The sequence below is a fragment of the Corvus brachyrhynchos genome, unplaced genomic scaffold, assembly GCF_000691975.1.
Source record: "Corvus brachyrhynchos isolate BGI_N302 unplaced genomic scaffold, ASM69197v1 scaffold46, whole genome shotgun sequence".
Classification (NCBI taxonomy): domain Eukaryota; kingdom Metazoa; phylum Chordata; class Aves; order Passeriformes; family Corvidae; genus Corvus; species Corvus brachyrhynchos.
In genome coordinates, this window is record NW_008238838.1 from 6,437,860 (window position 1) to 6,456,447 (window position 18,588).

At 48.4% G+C, this 18,588-nt stretch overlaps 1 protein-coding gene across 1 annotated transcript in view; it reads left to right on the top strand.

Moving 5' to 3' along the window:
- The first annotated feature begins 4,912 nt into the window (after window positions 1–4,912).
- CADM1 (cell adhesion molecule 1) overlaps window positions 4,913–18,588 on the top strand; it is a 45,861-nt gene continuing 32,185 nt past the window's right edge. Inside the window, exons 1-5 of the mRNA XM_017738388.1 lie at window positions 4,913–4,919; window positions 5,320–5,490; window positions 6,404–6,556; window positions 8,940–9,077; window positions 10,765–10,920. Coding sequence (XP_017593877.1) covers window positions 4,913–4,919; window positions 5,320–5,490; window positions 6,404–6,556; window positions 8,940–9,077; window positions 10,765–10,920 — 625 coding nt within the window. The remainder of the gene's footprint in view (window positions 4,920–5,319; window positions 5,491–6,403; window positions 6,557–8,939; window positions 9,078–10,764; window positions 10,921–18,588) is intronic.

Consider the following 18,588-nt stretch of genomic DNA (forward strand, 5'->3'; position numbering starts at 1 on the left):
GGTGGGTGCGAGCGGGGAGAGGAGCCGGGCGCGGCGCTGCCAAGAGGTGCCAAAAGTGCTCGCTCGCGAAAATCTGTGCTGAGAAGGAGGGGAAGTAGGTCCCTGTGGCTGCGGGGGCTGAGCACACCCTGTGGCAAGGGATGAGATCCTGGCGGCAGGAGCTGCTCTGTCCCTGCAGACAGCGTCAGGGAGACTCAAGGAAATCAACGTCTTGGGAACAGTTTCTGTGAATGCTATTTCCTCCCACCCGTCCTTTTTTTCCCTCCTAAATGGGTACTGGGGCTTTGAGCATCACCAGGGGATCCCAAACGTGGCACAGCAAAGTTGTCTGTTGGCAGTGCCCTTCCTCAGAGCAGTTCTCTTAGACCTGGCTGCAGCATAAAGAAAGGGTAACATGCCTTAAATCTGAAGGTAAAAATCCAAGTACCAGGTGAGCGTTACCGTATCAATTTGCTGTAGTCTCTGCCTCAGAGGGAGACATGGAGCAGCCATACCCCATTCCCGTCATCACTGAGCAAGCTCTGCCCCATTTGGCTCTGCTGCACCTTGCTGGAAAGTCCCTGTTCCTCCTGGTGCTCAGCGAGGGATTTTCATGGGCCAGACTCCCTAGTGCTGTATTGCAGCTGACAGACCTGCACAGAACTAACTCAAGAGGGAGATTGTTCTAGAATTCTATTTGTTTGCCACCATCACTTTTTTTGAAGAGCTCTTTGCCTGGGAATTGGAGTTGCTGAGTCTGTTGCTGGCCATGGAGAAGATGCTGAAGAGGGAATAAGAGCTACTTGAATGCAGGAAAATCTCAGAGAGGCTTGACTCAGGGTCACAAAGCTGATAATTACATCTTATTAGAAGAGAAAGTTGCTGTTTCAAAAGGTTAGTTGTGAATCTTGATGGAAAACAACATTTTCCTCTGGGACTGAGGGCCACACTGACAGAAGAATTGCTCGGAGGTGCCGCGTCTGGCCCCAGGCTCCGTGGCCTTGGAGGCTTCCCTTAGGGACTGTGCATGAGTGGAAGGAGCAGCAGCTGCCTCTTCTGCCCTCCCTGCACCCCAGCCTCTCACAGTAGCCTTTATGTGAGCGGGTGAGAGCACCGCTGTCTTGGTGTGCTTCGGACACCCATGGAGGAATCCAGGCTGGCTTTGGTGGGGCTGCACGAGCGTTGCCTTCTGACCCAACCTGTTCCCTCCTGGCACAGCACCCTCCCGCTGCAGCTCTGCCCTCCTGCAGCGAGGGCCATGCGTGTGTCCGTGTGCTTTGTGGGCAGCCTGGGCTCCAGCTGTTGCCATTCTCTCGCCCATGAAAAGATACCATGAGATGAACTCCATCAGCAGGGACTGCCTTTCCTTGCCAGCACAATCAGTGTGGATTGTCCGTTCTTTTCCAGAGTTCAAGTGTGACAACTGCAGCTTTTTAAAGCAGTCTCTCAAGACTTGGAGCCCAGATGTACAGAGCTCCAGCAGCTTCTTCCAGCACTGCCTTGGCAGTTCTCCTCTCCCTCCTAGAAGCAAATCTGCAGAGCAGTTAAATGGCCCTTGGGTTCCCTTCTTTTTCCTGTATCTGATCCATGACCAAGAGTCTCTTCGGTTCCCGTTCTCTTCCTGAAAAACCAATTGTGATGTTTGTGTTAAAGGGAAGAGATGAAGCCCTCAGTGATGGATGAGAGCAGAGGAGCTGCTCAGCTCAGGGAGGAGAAGGAGCACAAAAGAGCTTCTGGGGAGGTGGATCCACGCTCAGTGTTTATAAACCCACTTGTCTCAGCTCTGGATTTAACCACCACGTTCCTTTTAGGTACTTGAAACTGATAGATGAATGTTGACATTCAGATTGTGTTAATTCTGGGGATGGAGCCTTGTGTCGCTTTTTTCCTTGAGCACGTGGACAGTTTGTGTATCTGTGTGAGTTGTTTCTTCTGACTCAATCTATTAAGAGGAATTTTGTTTAGGTTTACGGGCTTTACATAGTTCAGGTGTAATGAAAACCCCTCTTCCTTGGAAAGCGTTTGTGTCAGGATCCCTCAGACTGAGCCAGCAGTACTGCAGCTCATGCTGGGGCACCTGTGGTTAGAAATTCCGTAGAAATTGAAAAACCATGCTCCCCAGCACGTATTTTTAATCTTTCCCTCTTCTCTCCCTGACGCTTCCCTCTAGCCGGGTGTCCTACAAGTGGAGAAAGAATTGATTTTGAATGTGACCGCTGCATATGAGCCAAGGTCCCTGGGCTGTGTCCAGCTGAGGGGAACTTGTTTGAAACACAATTTACTCATCTGTGTCTGTCTGCAGCCTTAAGAGGAGAGACTGCAGTGGTCTAAGACAGGAAGACAAGTGCAAAAATTAATTGTACAGGTTGCAGCCGAAGCGTCCCTCAAGCATTGTGTCCCCCCTCACTCTCCCTTCCAGTAAGTGTAAAGCACGGTGTCGTTTTTCACCTTGCAAAGAGAGATTCAGTAAATGAGGCTGGAGAATTGCTTTGGGTAATGAAGGAAGCATACATTGTGTTTTCCTTCCTCCTGGCACTGCAGGCGCCCATTTTGGTGTTTCCCTTGCTCTTTAACACCAGTGCACGTGTTGCCTGTAGACAGGAGCTCACCCTGGAGACCCCCCCCCAGAAAGTGGTTTCCTTTCTGTTCCTGTCCCACTCCCTCTGGAGCAATGCCTTGTCCTCCAGGTCAAGATTTTCAAGACTCCAAGTCCAGCCCTGCAGTCTATCTGTCCTGCAGTCTGTCCAGCCAGTCACACACTGGGATGAGGATTTGTCCCTTGTGTGGGAGTCCCAACAGGAAGCTTTGGTCTGATACATGGGCACTGTGCTGTCATAGTCCCTTCACGTGTAATAGATGAAAATCTGTCCCCTGTCATTCTGTTGGGGGCTTTCTGTTGGATCTGCTTGTGCTGGGCCCCTCCAAGGCATTGCCAAGGATTTAACGTTGGTTCTCGACAGTAATTTTCCTTTGCTTCTTTCAACTCCTGAGATTCCCTCTTGGGTCCATAAATTTCATCTCCCCTCCCCAGCCTGTCCTTCTCTGTTCCAAAATATTGTCATGCTGTGCATGTACTTTAATGCTCCTCAAAATACATGTACACTGACAGTAAATATTTACTGAGAAGCTTCCCGAGCTGTTGACAATGAGGATGGGTCTAAAGAGTTCTTGCTTTGTGTTGCATTTTTATTTAATTTAGAGTTTGTAATCGATGCTGCTCATGGAAACAGCTTTCCTGCCTTGGTAAGCAGGAGCAGGTAGGAATAGATGCCCCAAAACCTGGAGGGGTGCACGCCGGTGCCTGTGGTGAAGCACGTTTAGGTCAGCAGAGCAGACGGCGGCCGATCAGACACCCTTTGATTCAGAACAAAGAGGCAAAGCCCAGGAGGCTGTGGCTGCTCCAAGCCGTGGAGGGGCTCAGCGTGTCCTTATGTGCTCCCTGCCCATCATTAACCCGGATAAGAGCCTTGTTCAGAGGGATCTGGTGCCAGCCCAGGCTGAGGTGCTGGACTCTGCGGCCATCCATCGGCAGGTTTAATGCAGCAGCATCCCAGCGTGAAAAGCTTCAGTGGCTTGAACTTCAAATAATTTATTTCTAAATTACTTCTACTGTAATTCTTATTAATTCAAATAGTCTTCTAAGCTGATGTAAAATTCAGTAAACCCAAGGAACAGTTTAATGAATTGAAAATAGGATTGAGTCTTTTAAAGTAAATGTAAAAAAATATGCTGGCAATAATTGCTTAGATGGAAATCGAATCTTAATAGCTTTGTTAATGATTTGTAGGGAATATTGCGTTTATGAGAACATATCAAGCTGATCCTTGTGCAAGAACCTTGTTTTGAATGGATTTGATAAAATTATTCCCCAGAAGCAGTTAGTAATGTTTAATATTTTTGCTTGAACCACTTTTGAGATGTTTGATTTCATTGATGCCAGGGCCTGGCTGTGGCTGTGCAGGGCACCTCCACGGCAGGATGTGGCACAGGCAGGGCAGGGCTGTGCTGTGATGGCCTTTGGGATCTGCACTGTGGTTTGGGATTTGAGAACAGAATCATTTAGGCTGGAAAAGCCCTCTAAGATTATTGAGTTCAGCCATTACCCATCGCTGCCAAAGCTACCATCAACGTGTGTCCCCAAGGTTCAAGAACACCACATTAAGGGTGCTGATAGCGTGGTGAGGTGGCTGGATGCTCATCTTCTGATCAGAGGCTTTGAGCAGGACCAGCTTCATCCTGATCCACAGAATGTAGAGCAGGAGCCAGGCAGATGTCTGGGACAGGCTCTTTGCCTCTCTTGAATGGGGTTTGGGCTTTGTGGTCCAATACGGGTGTTACTGTTTGATAATAAATCTTGTTGCTCCTCAAAGTTCATCAATCTGGAGAATCTGTCTAAAATTTACACTGAGAGGGCAGAAAAATGTGCCCAGACTTCAGCTCGCTGCCCATCAGGCGTGGAGAGGAGTCTGATGGTTTACCAATCTTTCTCTTTCCAAATGATGCACCTTTTTTTCAAACATTAGTTTCCAAGGGATGTCAAATAATAAAGGCAAGTTGGAAAGAAAAAAAAATTATGAAAATGCAGGGTGAGAGAAAAACTGGGGTTTAAATACCATCCCCAGATTTCCTGTGTGCAAACTTTACCCTAATCCTGCATTTTTGGGTTTCTCGTGGCTAAGGCAGCTGTGGAGCAGCAGAGGATTCTCTGACCACCCAGCCTGGGGCCAAGTGCCCAGGTGTCCTGGCTGCATTTGGAACATTGCCAATCAAAGTCTCAAAATTTCTCCCACTTTGATTCCCAATGGTTATGGAAAAATTGAAATGCAAGGCTATTCCCACTCCCCTCCCCTGCGTCCTTTGGTGTTCGAGGCGAATATCTCAGCGTGCGGGTGATGTGATGCTTCAATTCATTAGGAGGAGAGTTTTCGGGGTGATGACCTGTAAATGATTACAAGGCTCCCACAGCATAATTGCATGGGATCTTTTTTTTTTCCTGCTGCTGGACATTAATAGCACCTACTGATTACACAGAGTGAGTAACGACTGATTCCCTGAAGTCTGTCTGCTCCAGTCAAGGGATAAGTGCTTCTTATAGCGAGTTGTTCTTTCCAGGTAATTTAACAAGATTTGTCTGTTGGGTGAGGAAGGGAATTTGTGGTGTTTCTGTGTGGGGCAGTAGTCCTTCCTCTATTTCCGTCACAGACCTCCTTTCTCACTGCTCCTCTACCAGCTGGTTGAGGGACCCAGAGTCAATGGCTCACTGGCCAGTGTTTCTCCCGTGGTGGCAGTGGAGGTTTTCATTCCCAAATGAAACCCACTGGTGTCATTTCTGACCTTGAGTCCTGCCTTTGCTTTGTCCTGCAGGTGATGGTCAGAACTTGGTGACGGAGGACGTGACAGTGGTGGAGGGGGATGTGGCCACCATCAGCTGTCGCGTCAAGAACAGCGATGACTCGGTGATCCAGCTCCTGAACCCCAACAGGCAGACCATCTATTTCAGAGATTTCAGGCGTAAGTTTATGGTTCCTCATTTGGCCATGGCTCCTCCTGTGCCTCACTTGCTCTCAGGATACGGTATTTGCTGAGATCTCTCCTGTTTGTGCAATGCTGGGCACTTACAGTTCAGTTGGTTCTGTGGAGGAAGGTGAGATAGACAATCATAATCTTCTCCTTAATGGAAAACTTCATGGTCCCCTCTAAAAGTCAGAACATCTTACTTTGCAATAGGAATTGATTGTTGTAATTCAGGGTGAATTGCAATTGAGTGCCAAATATTTAGCTGACACAAACAAATTGAACTGGGCGACACCAAGACAGCGCAGTGTCGTCAGAGGTAATCTCTTCAGGCCAAAGACTGAAAATTTCAGGACAATCTGTGCTGCTTTTTACCCAAACTAAAATCTCTCATCACTTGCATGTCCAGTGGATAAGTTTGTCCTGTGGTGACAGTGCCATGGTGGCTGCAGTGAGATGCTTTAAATGGTCTGTGTTAGTGCCACTGTGGGGACACAGCCATATTCTGTGCCCAGGAAACAACAGGATGGGAAACCAACTTTAAATTCTACTTTTCCCAATTCCTTCCTCATTCAGGCTGTCCCTGAGTGCCTACAGTCAGTGATGGGGCTGTGTAGACACCATAAGCATTTTACCTACGCATCCCTAAGCCACCTGGTAATAAAACCATGTCCAAAGACTTGATGCTGTGCCCAGTGGTTTTCTCATGTTGATTATGTGAAATGATCTGAGAACTAAAAGATTTTATAGGTCCAGCTTCAAGGTAGGAAGCAGGATGGAAGCTAATCAGGAGCCCAGGGGTGCTCGCCTTGATGTGCTGCTGTCTGTAGGGGTCTCTGGGATTGTGGTGTGGCGGGAAGGGGATGTTGCCTCTCTCTGTGCAGTCACCCAGGCTGTGCTTGCCCCACAGCGCTGAAGGACAGCAGGTTCCAGCTGGTGAACTTCTCCAACAGCGAGCTCCGAGTGTCCCTGACGAACGTGTCCATCTCTGATGAAGGGAGGTACTTCTGCCAGCTCTACACCGACCCCCCCCAGGAAATCTACACCACGATCACGGTGCTCGGTAAGGACGGCTCGGTGCTCGCAGGGAGCTGTGGCGTCCCTGGACACACGGGGTCAGTGGGATGGGGTTCTGTGTGGCCCTGGGAGAGCTCCAGCCACCTGGAGAGAGATTTGAAGCAAGGATTTGAATGCTGAGTGCTGATGGCCGGGCACGTGTGGCCACGGGACCGACGCGCTGGCAGTGACAGCAGCTCCTCTATTCGAGCGGTTCCTGCCAATTAGCAGCAGCTTTTAAGGCTCTATTAATGGGAGAACCTGAATCAGGGAGGGTGACTTAATGTAAGATCTCACTTGCTGATTAGTTTAAATCTTCCTTCTTTTGCCTAATGAGATTTGGGTCTTAGGTTTTTATACGTTGTTAAGTAATGTTTATAAGCAGTTTTACTCCAGCTATTACAGTTATCAACACCTTCAAAGTTTCTGTGCACTTTCCAGCGCTCACAGGCATGCGAAGCTCTTCCAGCTCCTGTCTCTAATCGTGCACAGGCAAAAACAGTTTGTTGGATTTAATTTCACTGCTGGCAATGCTGAGAAGGTGTTTGAAATCAGAATACTCATTTCATTCACCTGTAAGCCAGCACCGCATGTCTTTCAAGTGGGAGACATAATGCAGGTTTTTGTTCGGTTTTTTTAAGCATGAATTGTGCTTCAGAACTGAGGGAAAAGTCTGTTTTCTTGCCTTGTACTTCAGTTGTTTCTGAGAAGCCTTTGTGGCATGGCCAGTGTGTGTGCTGCCTTTCCCCCACATCCATAAAGGTTTTGTGTCACCTTCATCACGTACTCGGGTCAAACCTCAGCTCAGGAAGCAGGCAAGGGTGAGGGAGGTTTATTATTAGAAGATGAAGGAGGGGTCTTAGTACTTGCAGAGAGATTGGACACTGTGACACCAGGGATAGCTTGTCTTGCCTGTCTTTCCTATTACCCTAATTAGGGGAACAAATGAGCCAGGGCAGAGGAGGGGTTCTCTGTGTTGGTGTTGGCTGGTCCTCCCAGGAAATTGTTCCCCACCAAAAATCTCGTGGCCATCACCCAGCCCTTGATAGTTCTGAAGTTGTGTCTAAGACTGATGTTGCTGGTCTGCTTCTAATGCTGCCAGCTCAGGAGAGCAGAGGCGGGTGTCGAGGTGTCCCCCTTTGCAGCCGGCATTCAGAGGGAGCTGCACATTTGCTTCAGCACTTTCATGTCTTCTGTGACACGATATGTAGATTTATTCATGCTTAATTGGAACATGAGAAAGTCTCAAATATGTAGCCCGTTCTGTTCTTTTTAGAGAGAAGCCACAAGTGACTAATTAGTCCATTTGATCATCTGGATGGTATTTATACATATTTGTTCTTCATTAGCTCGAAGACCTGTGAGTCACATCTGAACTATGCAGTTGCTTAATCACATTGATCAGAGCAAAGATGAGTTTCCTTTGGAAGTTCTGGGATTTTCTGAAGCCGTGACTCTGCCATAAGAACTCTCGCTGTTCACTTTTTCCTGAGTTTTGCCTTGCTGCTGGTGCTTTGATTGGGAAGAGATTCCCTTGTTCCCATGTCTTAATTTTTAAGCTCATTTGTCCCATTTCTGGGCTGTGCCGCAGTGGTTGTTACCCCTGAAGTTACAGCCTGTTTCTCAGTATTACTGGATGATTTTTCATGGGATGTAATCTTCCAGCTTTGTGTTCTGGGAGACTCCCGATCTAGGGAAGATGTGTGCCTGGGCAGAGCAGCAGATCTCCACCCCAAAGGATGTGGCTGCAGAGCTGGCTCCCTCCTGTCTTTGGGATGGTTTTGGGGTGGCTTGTGGGGGTGTGATGGGAGGCAGGGCTGTTCCCAAGGGATGGTGTTCCACTCCAGGCTTGTGCTCAGTGGCTTTAAGAGCGCCTTAAATGAGGTTGATGCTTGCTGGCCTGCTTCCATGCTCATGGCTGAGCCTTGGAGCTGAACAGCAGGAGAGAAAAATTGCCGTGGAGGTTAGAGGCTTGGTAAGTAATGCAGTGCCAAGTGTCAGCTTTTGTGTTTCCTCTCCTTGTCAGAGAAGTCAGGAAGTGTGCACGGAGTCAAGCTGGATTTTTAAATAGCACCACACACCCGAGTAGCGCAGGAGGCTGCGGCTCTCCCTGGAACGGTGCCTGCTTGGGAGAGGGAACAGAAAGTTACAACCCTGATAAGTAATAATTTGTGAGACTGCGGTGATTATTAGGTGGAGAGTGAAAGTGCTCACTCCAATTACTGCAAAACCACCTATCAAAGGGTTTGATTGATTGAAAGATCAAATAAATGCTGGTCCTTGTTTCCTTCGGCAGATTTTACAGGTTTTCCTCAAGGTTTTGTCTTGTGTTAATGATCAAAAGGTGTTTTTTTCATCTGGTATGTGTTGTGTTGTGTTTCCCATTCCAGTCCCACCACGCAATCTGGTAATTGACATCGAGAAAGAAACCGCCGTGGAGGGAGAGGAGATCGAGCTGAACTGCACCGCCATGGCCAGCAGACCAGCCACCACCATCAGATGGTTCAAAGGCAACAAGGAGCTAACCGGTAGATGTGTCCTCTCAGTCCCTTGCTTTGTTCAGGGAGTTGAAGTGATTTATGTAATGGCTGGGTGTTTGTTCTCTGCTGCCAGTTTAAGGGGAAAAAAAAGAAAAAAAGTAGAATGAGCTCCTTTGAGCGCCAGCTAAGAAACAAAGCACTGTGTGGGCAGACAGATAATTCCCTAACGCAGGGGGCTGAACTCCATTTGGTCCTCTGCCTACCTGCCAGCCTCGAGTGCCGGGTTCTGGAGTCCTGCTGTAACTGCAGGTGACCTTGAGGAGCCCAGAGCTGTGCACTGAATTCATTTCTGTGTGGTAGCTTTCTGCCCTGTTTTAGGTACAAGAGGGATTGTCTGCGCTTTGGGCTGTAAAGATTTGCAATTCACCTTCACGTCTAGCTCCCTTGTTTGTGGAGCGTTTTCCCTGTGTTCAGTTGAATATTCATCTAGGATGGGTTTCTCTGACTCCCTGAAGTCTGGTTGCTCCTGGTACTTGCACATTCAAGTCACTGACTCTGATTGCATGTGACACGCTGTTAGTTTAAGTCTGCATGTGGATGTGAGCTTGGTTGACAACACCTTTGTGCTTTACCCAGTCTGAGACACTGACGGACTCTCTGCAGAAGTCCAGACTCATTACTTCAAACCCACCCCCCTGCAAGAACAGGATAAAATCCTCTCCTTAAGCCCAACACTTCAGAGCATTTGAACAGGCCACATGCTGGGAGGATGCTGATGCAAGTGGGATGCAAACCTGCTGCCTGGCGAAGTGGTGCCCCGCTGAGTCCCAGCGCCGTGGTGTGCAGGGAGTTAACGATGCTGCTCTGGTTCCCTTCCCCATCCCAGTGGGCAGCAGGACAAAGTGTTTGTCCCTTTCTGCCTGACCTGTCCAGCTTCTTGATTGAGTTTTCTTGTGTTAGCAGTCGAATCCCAGCTTTGTGTTCTCTGGGAAGAGTGCTGAGCTTCATGTAATACCACCTCACCCTGCTCAGTCTTCAGATTTTTTTTTTTTAACAGAGTAGAGACTGAAACACTTGGCTGTGAGTTTGTGAATTACAGGAAGTGTGGCTTTGCCCATGGGAAAGCTTTCCCTCCAAATATCAAGGGGTGTCTGCGCGTGTCACCTGTTTCACTCTCATATATTATACAGCAATATTTGGTGTCTGGAAGAGCTCTGCTGCAGAAGTTACTCTTAGCATTTTGCCTGTGAATTCTTAAATAAAAAGGCACAGATCAGAGCAGAGCTGCACTGTCAGCGGGAGCTTGCTGGGTTCCTGGAAAAATCCTTTTTCTCCTGTCTTGTCTTGTCTCGTTTTGTCTTGTCTTCCTGCTCGTTTCCATCACGGCATCCCTCAGGCAGCCGGTCCAGAGCCGGGCTCCCCTCCCTCAAACAGAGCTCCCTATCAATACTACTTTTAGTTAATTTAATCTGTTAAATCACTTTTGTAGCTAATTGTTGATTCAGGAGTGGGAGGGGATTTGTACCTCATTGGTTTAAGAATTTGGGGGTTTGGGGACGTTGTTAAGGGGATTGTTAATCATTGCGGTAACATCGCGTGGACTTCACTTGGCCGGAACCTGAGGGAGAGGAGGACGGGATGGGTGTCCAAAGGGAACATGGACAAGAGGGAGGTGGCCTGGCTGCAGGGGGGGCTCATCCTGTCATCACTCTGCTCTCTCTGTTCCCTGCCCCAGGCAAGTCGGAGGTGGAGCGGTGGTCCGACATGTACACCGTGACCAGCCAGCTCCGGCTGAAGGTGGGGCGGGAGGACGACGGGGGCCCTGTCATCTGCCTGGTGGATCACCCTGCGGTCAAAGACTTGCAGACACAGCGTTACCTGGAAGTCATGTGTGAGTAGCAGAACCTTTAATTCTCTTACTATATAAAATTGTGTGCTTGAGCATTCAGGAACCCTTCGCTACATGTTAAAATTCCAGCGTCGATGAGGATTATATCCTGTTATGTAGAAATCGTAATCACAATGTAAGGTAACACTTCATGGGCGAAGCCACGACTTTCCCAGCCCTCTGTGATACCATAAATACTTTGCTTTGTTCTCTGATGAAATAACTCTCTGTACATAGAATTTGCATCAAAGGTTTCTGGCTGGGCTTTTTAATTGTCAGAACAGATTAAATCTGAGTATTTTTCTTCTAGCAACCTACTTATCTCTTTGAAAAGTGCTTCTCTACTCCCCCTTCAAAGCAACTGGCCACCGTGGCGAGTTTACTGGCAAAAACTGGGTATTGTGCAAGAGAAACCCAGTGCTGTGCACTGTGAACATGCAGCATCGACTGATTTTGTACATCAGAGTATGGAATTATGTGGAATCTGTAGTAGCAGCACTGATTGAAGCCAGCCTATTTCCTGTACTGCTCCTGACATGTTCATTGTTAATAATGCATCTCACTTCCCTTAGGAGCTGCTCCACTGTACATGACAGCAGCAAGCAGGTACCTGGAAATATCTGTGGTCCCACATGCACCTGGTGGAAATTTTGGAGCTGTGTACATGCATCCCTCTGTTCTGAAACCGCTCCCAAAAGCAAAGTGGGATGGTGCCTACAGCGAGGCCGTGTGCTTGGAAAACCAGGCCCTGAGACAATTCAAAGTCCTTGTTTCCGTAGGATCCCTTCAACTACATCACATTGAAAGGAGGAGAGGAAGTTTTGTATTAATTTATTTCATCTGCTTCATTATGTAGTTTCATTATGAACATCTTGGTTACAATTCTCGTATCTCCGAAACTAGCGGGAAGTAATGTTCCTGTAATGAGGAAAACAGGAATGATCAGATACTGCCTAAATTGACAGATACGAGATTTCTTGCGACTGTGCTAATGTGTAATTCATTTATGCAAACTTAATGTCCATTAACATTTCTTGTAGAGCTCCATTAGCTTTAATAATACATTAGCACCTTTGTGAGGCTTGATCAAATACTTAACGGGGAAGAGCAAAAAATCCCATCTACCCTGTTGTGTGAGGGGATTGGAACTCACTGGGTTGAAAGGGCGTTGGACAACCTTGAGGCTTCCTTTCAGAAATCTCTCTGGAATCCTGGTGATTTGGTGGAATAGGAGAGGGCCACTGTTCAGGGGGGAAAAAGCTAACATTTTCTCTCTTCTTCCTCAAATAAATCCTTCCTTGGCCGCTTTAGTTTGCAGCCTGAGGGGTTGCCCATGCAGTGAGGGCAAAGCACCCCTAAAGCACAGTTCTTGTTCAGCTCCTGCACTGGAGGCCCTGCTGCATCCTGTGCACACGTTTCTGCCCTTATCACTGATTTTAGCATCTCCTTGGGCTGTTCCAGAGCTGTTTGTGGGAATGAAGCACGGAGCTTCCTTGGGAGGGAATGGAGATGAACAGGAGAAGGGAGTTCAGACTGATTTGGTTTTATGTTCTGAATTAAACTCTGAGCTTGTTAGAAGTAATTATGTTCCAGTGTGGGGACTTGACCCCGTTAGGCCGGTCTGTTCCTTGGGTGGGCAGCAGCAGATGGCCAGAGAGGAGCCCCGGCCCAAGAACTTGCCTGTGATGTGACCTCGTGGCTCCAGGACTCAGTGGGCTGGAGCATGGCCAGACACCTGCATTTTGTACCTGCTGCAGGGCTTTAGTTTAAAGAAAAGGCAGTTTCAGAGCAAACTCTTACCCTTGAGCTTCTCCTGTCTCACGGTGATGATTTGTTGGCCACTGGGAGAGCGTGGGCAGGAGGTGGAGGCTCTTGTTCATGCACACGGGCATCTCCGTCAGTGCCCCCATGGAGCTCGGCCGTGGGGGGAGCTGGGGCTCCTGCACTGACACCTTCTCAGTTGATTTTAGATGTGGAATGTGCAGGTTCAGCAGAGGACGCTTCTCCAGCTCCTGTCCCTTCCTGCCACTGTCCATGGCGTTAACCTTGCAGGTACCCAGCTACCGGGTCTCCGCTGCAGCGGCACCTGGAATTCCTTGCTCATCCGTGTGGATGTTGCTGCTTTCCTTGCAGCAGGTCGGTTATTTGGGCTGCATGTTCCACTCTCTGCTCTGACGTTCTCTCCCCACAAATCCTGCCCGCTCCCCCCCACGGGCACAGCAGATCCGCCCCTTCAGAACATCAGCAGGGCACAAGAAAATGTTTTTCTCAGCAGATGTTGTATTTCTCTGCACTTAATGTATCCAACTGGAGCATGAAATGTGTTGGGGAAGGACAGGAGGATGATGGATGGAGCCTGCTCGGATAATGAGGTATTTTTTGTCTGACTAAATTTCAGAGTAGGGAGATATTTTTTCTGAGATGCAACTCAAAAGTTGTGGCATTTGTTTTCCAAGAAAAAAGCAGAAATCAACAGTGCTGGGTGTTAACTTGTCCTACTCGTGGACTAAGCCTTTTGTTGCATATCTACCCTGGCACAGCATGGCTGGTGGTGAAGTTTGAGGAGAGTGCTTTCACGTGGCTGCAGGGTGTGTTACTGAAAAGAAATCTCTGAATCTCTGCAAACAAGCAGAGTAATGTGCGTGAAACCCTCCCCTGACACTCCTCAAAAGCAAAGCAGGATGGGACCAAGAGTGCCGTGCACTCGCAGTGGCCACAGCCCTTCCATGCCTGAGGAACATCCCCAGCCCTGTGCGGTGGCACTGGAGTGGAAATGTCCCCAGTTCTGCTGCAGTTGCTCTCTTCCCGTGGCTCGGATCCGTCAGTGAGCGATGGGAGACCGGTGCGTTGGGTGTAATTTTAGAAAGGAAATGAAGCAACAAAATGCATTAAAATATCATTAAGGAACTGAATGGAACCAGATATTCTGGGAGACATGCTAGTTGAGCCCTTGTGGTGCGTTTGCTGCTCTTATTACGTGATACTGGAAGTGAGTGTCAAAGCCTGGATTTGGCCTCTCCTCTGGGCTGGCTTTTTGTCCTTTTCTGAAATTATAATTAACTGTGCATTCATTTTTGTTATATCTACACGTGTACCTTTCAAGTCTGCCCCAATGGAGTCTTGTTGCAGCCTCTGCTGTTGTGATAGGAGAACTTTTTGTGCCCAATTATGTTCAAAATCGGCCTCATACGTTTGCTGCCGCATCTCCAGTAATCCTTACATTTCCATCCAGTACAAATATTAATTGCATAGTTTGCAGTGAAGTGATTAACATCAATGTAATTTATCATCTGGAGATTGCTAAAAGCGAATAAATGAGTTGTTTTGTTCAGCGAGGTGTTGACCCCTTCAGAAACTTTGATTTAAAGCTATTTTTTTTCTTTTAGCGAATATGAAAAGTACCACAATCAGCCGAGTGTTCAGTTATTTGATTTTCTGGGGCATTAGCCACTCTTGTTTGTGACATTTCCCAGTTGGGTGCTCGTTTGTGAGCTCATTAATAAGGTTTTCTCGGAGGAATGTTGTTGGGAGCACGGAGCGTGTGGGGCGGCCGGGGCTCTGCCGTTTGCAGGCATTAAGCAGCAGAGTGTGCTTAAATATTAAAAGAGAAGTGTTTATCCCCAAAATGCCTGTCGGGTTCTGGCATTCCTTTTCCCGCAACAAGCAAAATGATTAAATTGCTTTTGTTAGGGGTGAATTTTGCAGAGTTGTGTTTGGGGTTGACAGGCTCTTCCAGACAAGCTGTGATCTGCCAGTCCTGCTCATTCCTTATTTTAGACACGGGATCTATTTATTGAATAGATTTCTGTATTTTGGCTGAAAATCAGCAGTGCGGCCTCTCGTCCTTGTCAGAGGTGAGGAGCAGGCAGGGGATTGCCAGGCTGGGCTGGCTCTGATGCAGAGCGCATTCCTGATGAGCAGTCTCGCTGGATTTTGGAATAAAGGTGGCTGTTGTTTACACCTGAGGATCAGTGTTAACTTCGCTGACTTCTTTTAATATTGAAGAACACATTTTTCCTGCTCTTCCCCAGGCAAGATCAGAGACTGCCACAAGTCAGTTTTTTGAGGAGCTCACTGGGGCCCAGGCCAGAGCAGGGATGAGGAGCTGGATGAAGCAATGCCCACCTGAAGGGAGGTGTGTGAAGCATTATCTCGGAAATGCTGAGGCTGGATTTACCTACAGTGGGCAGGAGCACGGCTTGGCCTGCGGATCCTGCTCCCAGGGATGCCATCTGGTGTCAAGTTTGCCAAGAGGCACGTCAGCAATTCATGCAGGGATCAGAAAACGGATTTTAGACTTGGACCTGGCACCTTCTCACCTGGCAGAGGCCAGAGCCTGCTCGGCTGAATCACTGGCAGAGTCCGTTTTGCCGGCTCCTCTCTTGGCTGGGGTCTGGCGCTGCCAAAGATGCCACGTGCTGGTTTCCCAGCACAGCACTTGGGAAGAAGCTTTTTGGCTGTTTTCAGCCTCAGCACGGAGCGTGTTCTCCGGGAAGGGTGGGCTGGGTTGTTTCTGGGGGTGGTCAGCGAGGGTCCCGCAGCCAAGACCCCTGGAGCATCACGGTACCCTGGGTGCACGAGGAGCCAGGCTTGCCAAATCTGCCTGGTGCCAGGCTGTGGGGCAGTGAGCTCGCCTGCCTTGGAGATTGTGGGCTGGCCTGATGAAAGGAAACGGGTGGAAATAATAGGCTTAGGCTTTTGTAAGGCCCCGAACTCAGTGTAATGTTTTATCTCAGCTGATTAATGACATCTAAGCATTATCGATGAAGTGCATGTTTAAATGGATTAAGAAATCACTAACTGGCAGATCTCAAAGGGTAGTCATTAGGGAGTAATCAGCAGTGCTGGTATTTTTAGAGGGAACGCAGGGGCCTGGGTGCTTGGCCTGATGCTGTTCAGTTGAAGCATTTGAAGTTCTTAAAAAGTCACTGTTAATAATCTTTGCTGATGGCACAAAAATGGGGCAAGCAGCTAAAAAAGGAAGAATTGGGACAAATGCAGAATAACTGGAGTGGTTTGGTAAGTTCCCAAGCACGGAGCTTGAGAGCTGTGAAAGTCAAGGGGTGCAGGCTTCAGTGGCCAGTGGCATCCTGAGGGGAGGTGAGCGTTTTGGGGTGCATGGTCCCTCTGGGGGCTGCAGCCCCCAGCAGACCCCAGCACACAGGCACGCGCCTGTTGTGAGCGAAATCTCATCAAACGCAGAATGGCTTTGTAATAAGTTTTTCAAATTGGCTGCTGCTACAGTGTAACCTTTAGACGACTGGTATTTAACCTTGTATATCACTCTGAGCTTTTGAATGAATTTAGCTTAATAAAGGTGCCTTATTAAATTACGAGGCTGTTTTTTTTAAGCTGCTAGAAAGCGGCGTAGTAGGAAATAGCTGTGGGTTGTTGGGTCTAATTGGCTGCCATGGAGCACACAGGGCCTTGGGTGCACAGATGCAAGTGTTTATTTTTATGTAACAATCCAGTGGTGTGATGTTATGAAGTTCCAAGCTGAGGATTTCGGGGCACTGGAATGCACTAGGTGGTGAAAACTGCCACTTCTTGCGTCGTAATCCTGTTACCATCCGAGGTGGTCATCACCCCACGTTCCAGAGCCGCAGACATCACTGCTGGAATGTGTGCCTTGTAACAGGGCGGTGGCAAAGGGCTGGAGCAGACCTTGGAACCATCGGTGCTCTGTCCATGTGCGCTGCTAAATGTCACAGGAGCTGGGCTCGGGGTCCCACAGCGCTCGGCATTTCACAAACCTACACTCAGAGTCCATAATCTGCAGGAAATACACTGGCTTGGTGTGAGGCAGGGTGTGAGCACTGGAAGTAGAATTTAAGATTGTCTAAAGGCACGTCCTTAAACAAAGGGAAAAGACATTACTGCCCCTCCAGATGCTTGAGTGAAATTTTTTCTGTGTGCCATGAGCCTAATGCCAGCTGGTTCTCTGGAGTGTCCAGCCATGCCCCTGAATCCTTCAGGCTCAGGTACATTTGCCTAAGTGCCCTCTGTAATTCCCAGCATGCTGACAAGTCCTTTCCTGTGGTAGCTCCATTGGGAAACTCGTGGCTTCAGCAGTGCAGGCACATGTGCTGATAAACCCAGGTTCCTCTTGCAGGTGACGCCTCGACAGCACCTGGATCCAAATGGGATGGGTCCAGTTCACTGCCATCGTCAGTTTAATGAAGCCCATGGGGCTGGAAAGTGGCAATAGAAGGGCTCACCGAGCTTGGTGGGAGCTCATGGAGTTGGCACTTTGTTCTCCTACAGTGAGCCTGGGTGTATTCCTCCTGATTTCCATAAGTAATTGTCATTAGTAAACAGCTCTTTAGGAGTACTAAACTCACCTAATGGAAAAGGAGTAGTTTCAGTCCACATGTGCTGAGTAAACTGGGCTGGGAAGGTTTCCTTCTCCTTCGACTGCACAGATATAAACCATCGATGTTCCTGGCACGGGCTGGTGGTGCTGCTGCAAAGCCCATCAGAATGGGGAGCAGATGGCTGTGGGGGTGGGAGCTGTGGACGGCAGTGCTGAGCGCAGTGCTGAGGATGTGGCGGGTGATTTATTTGCTGCATAACACTGGGGTGAACTCGTCCTCCCGTGCTCCTTGTGCAGTGCTACTGCCATTCCAGGGCTGGAGTGCGTTTCCAAGCACACTGAAGCCGCCCCATTTCCTGCGGGATTGGGATTTGTCCCCTCGGCCAGTGACACCCCAAAGCACTGCTGTCCCACAGCTGCCACCGCCCGCAGCCCACAAGGACACCCCGGTTCCAGAGCTGCAGGAAGCATCTGTAACAGGGATTAGTTGATGAAATGTTGTGGTAGAGTCATCTTGGGAGAGGATTTACTTGTGTAGCTTATTCCATTACTGAAAATTATGAGAGTTTAAATTGGTTCAATCCTGACATGCAAGTTTTTTTCGTAATCTCTATTATTCCATAGGAGGCATGTTAATGAGTTAAACACAGTTAATAAAATGCAGCCAGCCAGTATTTTGGGTAGCAGTTACTCTCAAAGGAAATAGAAACATTTAAATGGTTTCAACCTTTATGCATACTGATTTTTTTCTTTCCTTTGTTCCTTACAGTTGAGTAAATTCCTGAAAAATATCTATGGCTTAATGGCACTTGTAGCCTTGAATTGATTTCCTGCGCTGATAATGTTTTAGCTACAGCTCACATTGCGTTTTTAATCTCTGTTTCAGTCATGGGAGGTAATGAATTTTTTAATTGTGGACTCTAGGTTTGTGGTTTGGCTCTTTTTTTCCTGCAGGGTCTTACTAAAGTGTTTTTTAGTTGGCTCCCTAACTATCCATGCTTTAATTCTCTGTTTATTGTAGGATTTAGAGGAGCTTTGTCTGGACGAAATACAACCTCCTGTTGTTTACACAGAGGCAGCGGTGGCTGTGGCTCTGTTGGTGTCTCTAACAAGCGTCTCTTGTCCAGCTCAGCGTGTTAACACTCATGGACTCCGAGTGTTGTGGTGCAGGAATCGCTGATACACCACAAAACCCTTCAATTCTGGACACCACGGGTCTCTCCAGCTTCCCCTCAGCATGAAGGCAAATGAGTTCCTTTTAGCTTGAGCGAGCTCAGAGATGAACTGTGCAGCAAAAGGCCCTTCCTGGGCAGCGCGGTGCCGCGGCGGGGTTCGCGGTGCCGCCGGCTCCACCTCCT